The 12206-nt window shown below is 40.3% G+C and overlaps 1 protein-coding gene across 1 annotated transcript; it reads right to left on the reverse strand.

Moving 5' to 3' along the window:
• Nucleotides 1–8541: 8541 nt before the first annotated feature.
• Nucleotides 8542–11539, reverse strand: LOC131497578 (olfactory receptor-like protein DTMT). The gene has a single exon (XM_058703964.1). The coding sequence runs from the start codon at nucleotides 11034–11036 to the stop codon at nucleotides 10092–10094; it is 945 nt and encodes a 314-aa protein (XP_058559947.1). The 5' UTR covers nucleotides 11037–11539; the 3' UTR covers nucleotides 8542–10091.
• Between the last annotated feature and the right edge of the window lie 667 nt (nucleotides 11540–12206).

Consider the following 12206-nt stretch of genomic DNA (forward strand, 5'->3'; position numbering starts at 1 on the left):
AGACTCTTAAATAAAGAGAACAAACAGAGGGTTGCTGGAGGGGTTGTGGGAGGTGGGATGGGCTAAATGGGTAAGGGGCATTAAGGAATCTACTCCTGAAATCATTGTTGCACTATATGCTAACTAACTTGGATGTAAATTAAAAATAAATTAAAAAAAAATAAAAATAAAATGGCAATTTTAAATTTTCAATAAACACGTTTTATTTTTATTTATTTTTAATTTTTTTAACATTTATTTATTTTTGAGAGAGAGAGAGAGAGAATGGGAGCAGGGGAGGGGCAGAGAGGGAGACACAGAACCTGAAGCAGGCTCCAGGCTCTGAGCTGTCAGTGCAGAGCCTGATGTGGGGTTCGAACCCACAAACCGTGAGATCATGACCTGAGCCAAAGTTGGACACTCAACTGACTGAGCCACCCTGGCGCCCCTCAATAAACACAATTTAAAAGGCAAAAAGCAGGGCGCCTGGGTGGCTCAGTTGGTTAAGCGTCTGACTTCAGCTCAAGTCATGATCTCATGATTCATGGGTTCGGGCCCTGACTCGGACTCTGTGCTGACAATTCAGAGCCTGGAGCCTGCTTCAGATTCTGTGTCTCCCTCTCTCTCTGTCCCACCCCTGCTCATGCTCTGCCTCTCTGTCTCTCAAAGCTAAATAAAACATTTAAAAAATTATATGTAAAAAAATAAAAGAAAATAAAAAGGCAAAAAGAAACAGGTGAAGTTAATCTTTGTTACATATTTTATTAACATCAAGATATCCAAGATACCATCATTTCAACACATAATCAATACCTGTACGCTAAAAACTCACACATCTATTTTCTTCGAAATCCAGTGTGGATTTTGTACATACAGCACATCTCAATTGGAACTAGCCACACTTAACTGCTCAATAGCAACATGTGGCTAGTGGTTACCAGATTGAACAATACAGATCTAAAGTATAGCTTCTCTATGGCATACTCTGTAGCCAATTACAACAAATGTAAAAAACAAAACAAAACAAAACAAAACAAAAAAAAAGTGAGTAGGAGTGCTGGAAAATGGTGCCTTGGCATGCCAGAAGTTTTGAGAACTGGATCATATGAATCAGTGGGAATCAGACTGAGGAAAAGTTCATCAGAGTAACTGACTCTCATGTAACACAAGCTATGGAGAGACCCGCCTAGAAAATAAATGGTCCATTTCTCCCAGAAGCACTAGAAAACTCTCAAATTCGTAGAAGAAAAAATTAGATCACAGGGACATTGGGAGGGTGGAAGGGAGTGTAAACAACAAATTCTGAGGAACACAGATGGGTCCCGGATATTAAGATATGAAGCACTTAGGGGTGCCTAGTCAGTTAGGCACTTAGCCACTTAGGGTGGCTTAGTCAGTTAAGCATCTGACTTCAGCTCAGGTCATGATCTCACAGTTCTCGAGTTCGAGCCCCGTGTCGGGCTCTGTGCTGACAGCTCAGAGCCTGGAGCCTGCTTCGGATTCTGTGTCTCCCTCTCTTTCTGCCCCTCCCCCACTCATTCTCTCTCTCTCTCTCTCTCTCTCTCTCTCTCTCTCTTCTCTCTCTCTCTCTCTCTCTTTCTCTCTCTCTCTTTCTCTCTCTCTCTCTCTCTCAAAATAAATAAACATTTTAAAAAATTTAAAAAAAAACATGAAACACTTGATCACAACCCAAACCTAGACATCATCCCAGGCATGCTGGCCTATTAAGTAACTGGGAGACTTTGCTGAGGCAGTCTCCTAATGAAGCCAATGGGGCCAGACACAGGGGGAGATAAAACTCTAGCAAAGGTCTGGTCACCACAGCAAGCACAGCAGTGAAGTCCCCTAATCTGAGCCTCCCCACAATGCTTTCTCCTTCACCTTCATGGGGTCTGTGCCCCTTGTGAATCCACCATTGAGGCTGAAGAAGATTGTAGCCAGGGAGCAGTTGGGACGTAAACAGATCAAAGGGCCACCAGAACCCTGAGCACTCAGCTGTTCTCCTGAGCTTCCCCTCCACAAGCTTTACTTGGAAGAAGGCGTGTACAAAACCAAGTGGCGGCTCTACCCCCACCTACCCGTCAGCAGCCGCATCCTTCTCGCTGGTCTGCACCCAGCACTCCTACTCCAAAGGAAAACCCATTTGTTTGTCCGCCTACCCGGCTTACACACCCTCTCAGCCACCCACCTCAGTGGGTGTAGGGAAAGAAATGATGAGCCCAGACTGATCTGAGCCCGTGTTGCCTACTCGTCTCAGCCTGGGGGCTGTTTAGAACCAGGGGTCTGCCCAAACTGCAGAATGACACGAAGGTCTGAGTTGCTTGAGATTAGAAGCCAATAGATGTTCTCTCATCATCTGCAGGCGCTAGACCCCAACACTGTAGTTCCTAACACTGGAACTACTGGAAAAATGGCTACCCCAACCCACGTGAAAAGCCTATCTCTTTTCCCTTTTAAGACTTGATTGACTCAGGAGACATTAGTCAGGGAAGCAAGAGTTAGAAGAGAGTAAGAACGAAATGGACATTCTGGGGACAGCAGCTGACGTGGCTGAGGCTGGGAGGACCCCAGTGTGTGTTTACAGTATTTAAGTGGTGGGCCCTGGAGCCAGGCAGCATGGGGTCACCTTACTACCCCCATACCTGCTTTGTGATCTTGGCCAAGAAGCTTAATCTCCCTTAGTCTGAATTCCCTAATCAGCTTAATAGAAACACAGCAGTACCTAATTTATCATGCCAAGGTAAGTTGAGACGAAGTGTGGTATTAGTAAGACCACTGTCATCATCAAGTTCTGTGATGAGGATGCAGTGTTTTCCCAAGTACCCCTGCCCTCATCTCCCTTTCACCCATGAGCCCAGCATGTTGGTACAGGTAGAGAAAAGGTAAAGGAGCACTGTGGGATAGAAGAAGCTACTGGCCCAGAAGGGACAAATATTTGGAACCCAATAGTGAGGATTTCCTCTCAAGTTATGAGTTGAATCTATGCCTAGCTAAAGATATTAATATTAGGATAACTCTGTGGAGAGTAAGGAAAGCCAGCTTCATGGAGAGGCGTTCCCCAAATGGTCTCTTATACCCTGTTTACCTCAGTCCCAAGCAAGGTATTTAGGAACCAACAGAAGTCAGACTCCATCATTACAGGCTAGTAACCTTGACAAACTGCTGAACTTTTGCAACCTTACACTCCATCATCAGTGAATCTTACACACCTTACAGAACTGTGGGTTTGGAATGACTGGCACTTGCAAAGGATAAAGGACTCCACAAACATACGATTTATTTTTTCCCATTAACAACAGCTCTGGTGATTCCCAGTTACATTTGGAGACGGGAATCACTGTTGAGAGAGGAAAACAATGAAGCTGACGACTTCTAAATCATCCTGCAAGAACTGCACTACAGAATTATGGAATCTTAACATCTGTTGCACGGGATTTTAAAGTAACTACCTCTTCTGAACTCCCTCCCAGCTTACCCAGCTTCTCTGACTGTGGCTCCAGAACCTGCTTCCTGTTTGTTACTTCTCCATCATACATGTTAGGCTGGAGTCTCTGCCATTGTCTCCTGACTCTCTTCTATAATGGCCTGACTCCTGGGATCCCTGGGTCCCAAAGAAACTTATTAGTATCAAACCCAGTGCTTGCCCCCACCCTTGCGTCTGCATTTTTCTAAACCCTGAGACAGAACTCTGGGTTCACTCTAAGTCTGATCTTCTCAGGAAAGTTTTCCCCAACCATTAAAGCCCACACTAATATCTCCCTTCTCTATCTTTTGCAGGATCTGGCCTTCTACAATAGTTATCAGAGTCAAATACTGTGGCATCTGGCCACCGCTATTAGATGTTGTCCAATGACCGCTTCCATTTATACCAACCTTCTCTTCTCAGGTGGGCTTTAAACTCCATGATAGCAAGCATTGTGTTGACCCACCCAGGAAATACTTAATCTATTACATCATTAATGCATTCCTTCTAAAAATATTTACTGGGTAACTACCATGTGCAACGCTCTGAGCCACGTATTTCTCTTTGCCTGCCCTCAAAGTGCTTATAGTCTAGCCGGCAGACATGCAACTAAACAAGCTCCTACCAAGCATTACAAATGTCCTCACAGAGGAAATAAAAGATGTGATAAGAGTGCATATCAAGGACACCTTTATCTGTTAGGTCAGAGGAGACATGTTTTATTTTGTTTTGTTTTGTATTTTAAGGAAATTCAAGCGAATCTGAGGAGTTTTCCAGAAAAAGAAAATAAAAGTATCTAGAGAGGAAATAGTATATGGAAAAACTCAGGTGAGAGAGCCTGGAGCTTTTTAAAAATAAAGGAAGTTCAGTGTGGCTGAGGTATAGTGCATGCTCTGGGAGGAGGGTAGAAGATGGGGGTCATTGGGAAGGAGGAAGGCGAGTGGTACAGTCTGGTGATTCCTCAAAAAAGTTAAGCGTACAACTGCCATATGATCCAGCAATTCCACCCCTGTGTTTACCAAAAACAAACAAATAAACAGAAGTTATAAAAAAAAAATACTTGTATATGAATGTTCATAGCAGCACTATTCACAATAGACCCAATGTGGAAACTGCCATCATCTGATGACTGGATAAAGAGAATGTGATATATCCATACAATGGAATAGTATTCAGCAATAAAGTACTGATACATACACAATATGGATAAACCTTGAAAACATTATGCCAATTAAAAGAAGCCAATCACAAAAGCTACATATTATATGATTCTATTTATATGAAATATCAAGACTAGGCAAATTTATAGAGACATAAATGGATTGGTGATTTCTAGGGAAAAATGGGTAGTGATTGTTAATGGGATTTGGGGGGGGCGGGTGATGAAAACGTTCTAAAATTAATTATGATGATGGTTGCACAATTCTGTGAATACATAAAAAATAGTTAATTGTATATTTTAAATGGGTGAATGGTATAGTATGTGAATTGTATGTTAACAAATCTCTAATAAAAACCAAGTCTTTTTCATTGGGAAATTTGTATGTAGATTGTATTAAATATATGTATATTAATGTTAAATTTCTTAAGTGTGATAATGTAACTATGTATGAAAATGTTCTTGTTTCTAGGAGACCCTGAATGCGGAATATAGTGGCTATGTGCTTTGATGTCTGAAAATTATCTCAAATATATCAGCCATTTTATTTATTTTTTAAGTTTTTATTTTAATTCCAGTTAGTTAACATACAGTGTTATAGTAGCTTCAGGTGCACAACATAGTGATTCAACACAGATCAGTCATTTTAAAAAGAAGAAGGAAGGAAAGGAAAAGGGAAGAGAGACAGGGCCTAAAGGTGCGGCGACGAGAGAATTACAAAGCAGGGGCTAAGACTCCCCAGGAACCGAAGCACCGGTCCCCTGGCTCAAGCATATTTTTGCAATTTGTCTGATAACAGTGAGCACATACAACATGGTATTTGGCATCTGGACAGGTCATGCACCTGCAGTGTATTCCATACTGGGTCAGGAGTATGTCTGGCACCAGACAAAACTTTCTTATCCCTGGCTTGGTGCCCATATGATGTCCTCCTGGAGGGGATGAGCAGTCCCTGCGGCTTTCCACCTGGGAATGAAACTGCTTTCAGTTCCTTGCTGTTCTGTCCTTTTCCTTCAGGACATTCTTACGGTGCCCCCGGCTTCTTGTTTTCCAACAGAAAAGAAAAAGGAGAGGGAGAGGGGGGAGGGAGTGAGGAAGAGAGAGTTTGATATTGGATGTAAATATGAACAAATGAAATATGAACAGATTTGAGCAATGGATGGAGTATAAGAAAAACAAACTAATTTGAAATTAAGCCTGGAGCTTTTGTTTTGAATGTCACAGGTGTAATGACATAGGATTTCATCTTTAAAATCTCTATCCCTGCATCTTGTTATAAAAATAGAAATTAAAAAAAATAAAATAGAAATTCAGTCATTTATAAATTTATCAATTATGTTTATTCTTTTTATTATGAATCAGCAGTTATTTAGCAAAATTATAACACAACATGTGTTTTTACCATGCTTTAGGACACAAGATGAGGTTGAGACTTGGAACAAGTATATATGGTAGACTAACTATATATGTGTGTTTTTCAATGTTTATTCATTTATTTTTGAGAGAGAGAAAGCACACACAGCAGGGGAGGGGCAGAGAGAGAGAGGACGAAAGAGAATTCCAAGCAGTCTCCAGGCCATCAGCGCAGAGCGCGACCAAGGGCTCATGAACTGTGAGATCATGACCTGAGCTGAAACCAAGAGTCAGCCACTCAACCAACCAAGCCACCCAGGCTCCCCTGTATGTTTGTTTGTTTGCTTTTTAAAGAAAAATCAAGATCTGAAACAAACTTGACAAATATTTGAAAATGCATAATGTTGGCACAGAGTTGGTCACTGTATTATCCTTTATAATTTTCAATATAATTGAATATTTTCATACTCATACTGTTTGTTCTTTATGAATTTTCTGTTAATATTTTTTATTTATTAAGTTTTTCTTTTAATTCCAGTAGGTAGAGTTAACATACAGTGTCATATTAGTTTCAGGTATATAATATAATGATTCAACAATTTCATACATCACCCAGTGCACATCATGACAAGTACACTCCTTAATCCCCATCACCTATTTCCCCCATCCCTCTGTTCACCATCAGTTTATTCTCTATAGTTAAGAGACTGAATAATATTCCATTGTGTTTATACACCACATCTTCTTTAACCATTCATCTATCAATGGACACTTGGGTTGCCTCCATATCTTGGCTGTTGTAAATAATGCTGCTTTAAACAAAGGTACATGTGTATCCCTTTGAATTAGTGTTTTGTATTTTGGGGGGAAATACCCAGTACTGCAATTACTGGATCATAGAATACTTCTATTTTTATCTTTTTGAGGAACACTGATTTTGTTTTCCAGAGTGGCTGTACCAGTTTGCATTCCCACTAACAGTGCACAAATGTGGGGGCACTGGGTGGCTCAGTCGGTTAAGTGTCCGACTTTCGGCTCAGGTCATGATCTCACAGTTTGTGGGTTTGAGCCCCATGTCAGGCTCTGTGCTGACAGCTCAGAGCCTGGGGCCTGCTTCAGATTCTGTGTCTCCCTCTCTCTCTTCCCTCCCCAGGTCATGCTCTCTCTGTCAAAAATAAATAAACATTAAAAAATTAAAAAAAAAAACACACAAAACAGTGCATAAATGTGCCTCTTTCTCCACACCCTCACCAACTCTTGTTTCTTGTGTTTCTGATTTTAGCCATTCTTACAGGTGTGAGGTGATATCTCATTGTAGTTTCAATTTGCATTTCCCTCATGATGAGTGATGTTGAGCATCTTTGCATGTGTCTGTTAGCCACCTGTACGTCTTCTTTGGAGAAATGTCTGTTCACGTCTTCTGCCCATTTTTTAACTGGATTATTTGCATTTTTGTGTTTTGGGGATTTTTTTGATCATCTGTTTCTTGGGTGTTGAGTTGTATCAATTCTTTATATATTTTGGATACTAACCCTCTATCAGGTATGTCACTTGCAAATATCTTCCCCCATTTAATTTTGTTGATTGTTTCCTTCACTGTGCAGAAGCGTTTTATTTTAAAGTAGTCCCAATAGCTTATTTTTTATTTTATTATCCTAGCCTCAGGAGGCATACTGCAGAAAAACGTTGCTATGGCAGATGTCAGAGAAATTACTGCCCACGCTCTCTTCTAGGATTTTTATGGATTCAGGTCTCACATTTAGGTCTTTAATTGATGTTGGATTTATTTTGGGGCATGATGTATGAAAGTGGTCCAGTTTCATTCTTTTGCATGTTGCCATCCAGTTTTCCCAATACCATTTGTGGGAAAAGACTGTATGTATTTTTCCCACTGTATATTATTTCCTCTTTTATTGAAGATTAATTGACTATATAATTGTGGGTTTATTTATAGGTTTTCTGTTCTATACCATTGACTTGACTATCTATTTTTGTGCTAATACTATACTGTTTTGATCACTACAGCTTTGTAATATAACTCGAAATCTAGAATTGTGATGCCTCCAGTTTTATTTTCCTTTTTCAAGATTGCTTTGGTTATTTGAGGTATTCGGTTTATTTTATTCTTATATTACTTGTAGGTGTTCTTTGTATATTCTGAATTTTAATATTGTGTCTGTTAGACATGTAACTGTCACGTCTCTTTCAAGTTTGTTTGTGTTATCTTTTCTCCTAGATAAGTTTCTTATTTTTATGTGGTCAAATATGTCAAACACACATCAATATAAACTTGTCAGTTTCCACTAAAATAATTCCTTTGAGAATTTGATTTAGATTGTATTGAATGTATATGAGGAGAACTGATATTGTTAAAATATTGACATTTCAAAACTCATCAAAATGCACATTTTAAATGGATTGATTTTAGTGTATAAAATTTACTCCTCAAAAGCTGTTTAAAATGAGGCATCCTGGGTCACTGTAAATGTCCACTTATTGTGGTATTCTTTTATATCTTTCAGTAAAGTTTTAAAGTTTTCTTCTTATGTTCTTGCACATAATTCCCATTGCTATTGAGAACAGGATCTATTTTTCATTGTCTTTTTTAATGGAATTTTTGTTACGGATGGAAGTGCATTAATTTAATCTTTTTCTTGCCACTATATATTTGTTGTATGATGGCAATGAGATTTCAGAATTTATCCAGTATAGCAACTAGTGTTACCTTAGCTAGCTACCTCATAAATATAATAAAATATTTCAAGAAATGAAATATTAAATGAAAATGTATAATGCAAGATTATATAAACTATAATCGACTTTTATGAACATATATACATATACATAGGTGGCTGTTAAGGTAACTGGGTAGAAGGTGACATCAGAAATCAAGAGGTAGAATAAAGGACAAAGAGCAGACCTGAAGGAACATAAAGAGTTTAATAATGTGCATGTTGAGCTTGAAGTGTTCATAAACCCTCAAGTAGAGACATCCAATGGATAGATGAGAATAATGGTCTGGAACTCTTGAGAAGAGTCTTGGCTTCAGATAGAGATGTGGAAGTCACCAGAACATACCTGAGGATCAAAGTGGTGGGTTTGGATGCCATAACTTAAGGGGACAGCTGAGGATACATATGGACCAAGGTTGGAAAACTAGTCCATGCCATAAATGAAGCTAAGAGAGGTTTGTTTTGTCTTGTTTTTAATGGCTGCTCCCCTTCTTTCTAAAGTGAAAGAATATGAGAAGAAATTATAGAATTACTTAGTCTGGGATCTTCCATAGATTCAACAGTTGACATACTGTGTGACTTGGCAAGTAATTGAATGCTATATTTTTCAGTCTGTGAAACAGTAATAATATCTACCCCAATCCTTGGAATTGTCATGAGGGTGATGGTAGTGTAAACATACAGATATAAAGTTCTTTTATAAGGTCCAAAATATCAAACAGAAAAGAGGTATCCTTAAACTCTGAATTTGTCTACCAGCTTCCAGCTTCTTTCGCCATTCCTGGGGAAATCAGTTTTAGGTCCCCTGGGTATTAGTTATTCCCAGGTAAAGACAAAATACACTCCTGTAGCAAAGGGCTAGAAAACTCCATTTCAGGTCAGGCCAGGTCAGAAAACAGAGTAGACATGAAAATAAGTAAGAGGGGGAAAAGGTTGAGAGATAAAGTGATGTGAATCTTGTGCAGAGAGAGGTAAGTAGGAGATGTTTAGAGGGAAGCTGGGAGGTGGATATGGTGGAGCTTATTTAGTCTTGACCTAAGAATATAGAGAATTATTTTTAAATCATACCATAATCAAAGCAGAGTTCAGGCTTAAAAAAAACATAGTCTCCTATGATAAATTAGTTAAAGACTATAAGGCATGAAGATCATTTAAAACAGGAGTTTTTAAAGTGCACTTTTTCAGGATCACTGAGGAAACACAAAGAGAAGGCTTAGCCAGCAGGTCACCAAGACCTCTCTTCCCTCCTTCAACTATACACCTCCACTTCATCTCTTTTACATATTGAATTTAGTATGTGATTTTAGCAGAAAGTTTCCATGGTAAGGGAAAAAAAATCTGGGATAATATTCCAATATTATTATATCTACTAGATAGAAATATGTAAAAATACCAAATGTTACCATCATACAGAGAAGGGAATTTTCTTTCCACAAAAGACTCTTCCCAGGGCTCCCTTCATGTCTCTGTTCCTCAGGCTGTAGATGAAGGGATTCAGCATAGGGGTGACCACAGTGTACATCACGGCCATCACAGTCTCCTTAACAGCAGAATTATTAGCTGAAGGGCACAAGTAGAGACCGATAACTGTCCCATAGAAAAGAGACAGCACAGAGAGGTGGGAGCCACAGGTGGAGAAGGCCTTGCGGATGCCCCTGGCAGAAGGGACCCTGAGGATGGAGGACACAATCCGTGCATAAGACATGACAATGAGTAGGAATGGGATGATGAGAATGAGCCCTCCCATGATAAATATCACCAACTCATTGACTCGAGTGTCAGAGCAGGCCAGCTTCAGCAGAGCAGACATGTCACAGAAAAAGTGGGGGATTATGTTGTCGGCACAGAAGGACAACTTGGCCATGAGCAGGGTGTGCAACATGGCATGGGCAGCAGTCAGCACCCAGGACAGCACCACCAAGGAGAGACAGAGCTTGGGGCTCATGATGGTGGTGTAGTGCAGGGGGAAACAGATGGCCATATAGCGGTCATAGGCCATGGCCACCAGGAGGAAGCTCTCCAGGTCTCCAAAAAATAGGAAGAAGTACATCTGGGTCAGGCAGCCGGCATAGGGGATGGACGGGACCTGGCTCTGCATGTTCTGCAGCAGATTGGGCATTGTGACAGAGGAGAAGCAGAGGTCAGAGAAGGACAAGTTACTGAGAAACAAATACATGGGCGTGTGGAGGCGGGAGTCCAGGCGAATGAGGACGATGATGAGCAGGTTCCCCAGGATGGTGGTAACATACATGAGCAGGAACAGGGCATAGAACTGGTCTCGCAGCTCTGACTTGATGGGCAGGCCCAGGAGGAGGAATTCTAAGACAACAGTTTGATTCTTTCCTGTCATGCTCTGTCTTCAGCATTTTAGGAAGAAATTATAGTGTCCATTAAAACCTGAATTTAAAAATGAACATATTTCTATGATACATGGCCTGCTGGGTGCTCTGCAAAGATACTTTACATCACTCTCATCACAATAATTACCATTCCTATACTCCAAATCTCTACAGTCAGAATGTCTATGATTGGAAATGACTTTTCTTCACTTCTCTTTAACATGTAACAATATCTCAACTTTTATAAAACAATCTTATCCATTACCTTCTGAGACACATATATTCATTTTCCTCATATCTACCTGACCAGGCATCCTCCGTAACTCTGATTGATTTCTGTTTTGTCAATCTCTTCATGTTGATGTTCCAGGGCTTTCTCCTAAACACTATTCTCTTACAATGCTACATATACCACCAAGAAAAGCTCATCTACTCTAATGGATTTGATAACCATTTAATCCTCAGGTGTAGGTGACTTTGTAACCTAGTTACTTAATGATTATCTTCCCTGAGACTTATCACATGCATTTAAAGCTCAGCAGATCCCAAAAGAAACATATGATGTTACCCTGGCCATCTCCCAGTCCCAATTCCCTCCCCCTGTAGGTCCCCATAGCTCACTAAAAAGGAATCCAGGTATACCAGTCGTACACCTGAGTTCTCTTTCATTCCCTCCTTTCTCTCATTATCAGTATCCAATCTGTCAACACATCCTTAAGATGCTGCCATGTAAATCTCTTTCTCATTCATCCACTCCTTATCTCCACCATCACTACCCTGGCTGGGCTAACATCATGTCTGCAATATTGGAACGGCCTCTTCACTCATCTCCCTGCATCCATGCTTGAATAATCTCCTTTAATATCCTTTGTTTGCACTGTGGCATTATAAGATGAAAATCTGATCATCATTCTCCCTAAAGTCTTCATAGATTCTCATTGCTCTTAAGATAAAGGCAAAATTCCTTTCAAAGGCACGAAAGGTGCTTCCTGACCTGACCCTGGCCTACCTCCACAGCTTCACCTGGCCCCATAGTGACATACACTCACCTCTCCAAAAATGCTGCACTTAAAAGTCACAATTTCTTGCCTCCAGACTTTTGCACTTGCTGTCCCCCCTGCCTAGCATCTTCCTCCCCCTGCTCCCTCTTCACCTGGTTTTCCCTACTTATCCTTCAGGCA

The sequence above is a fragment of the Neofelis nebulosa genome, chromosome 16 (genome assembly GCF_028018385.1).
Source record: "Neofelis nebulosa isolate mNeoNeb1 chromosome 16, mNeoNeb1.pri, whole genome shotgun sequence".
NCBI lineage: Eukaryota > Metazoa > Chordata > Mammalia > Carnivora > Felidae > Neofelis > Neofelis nebulosa.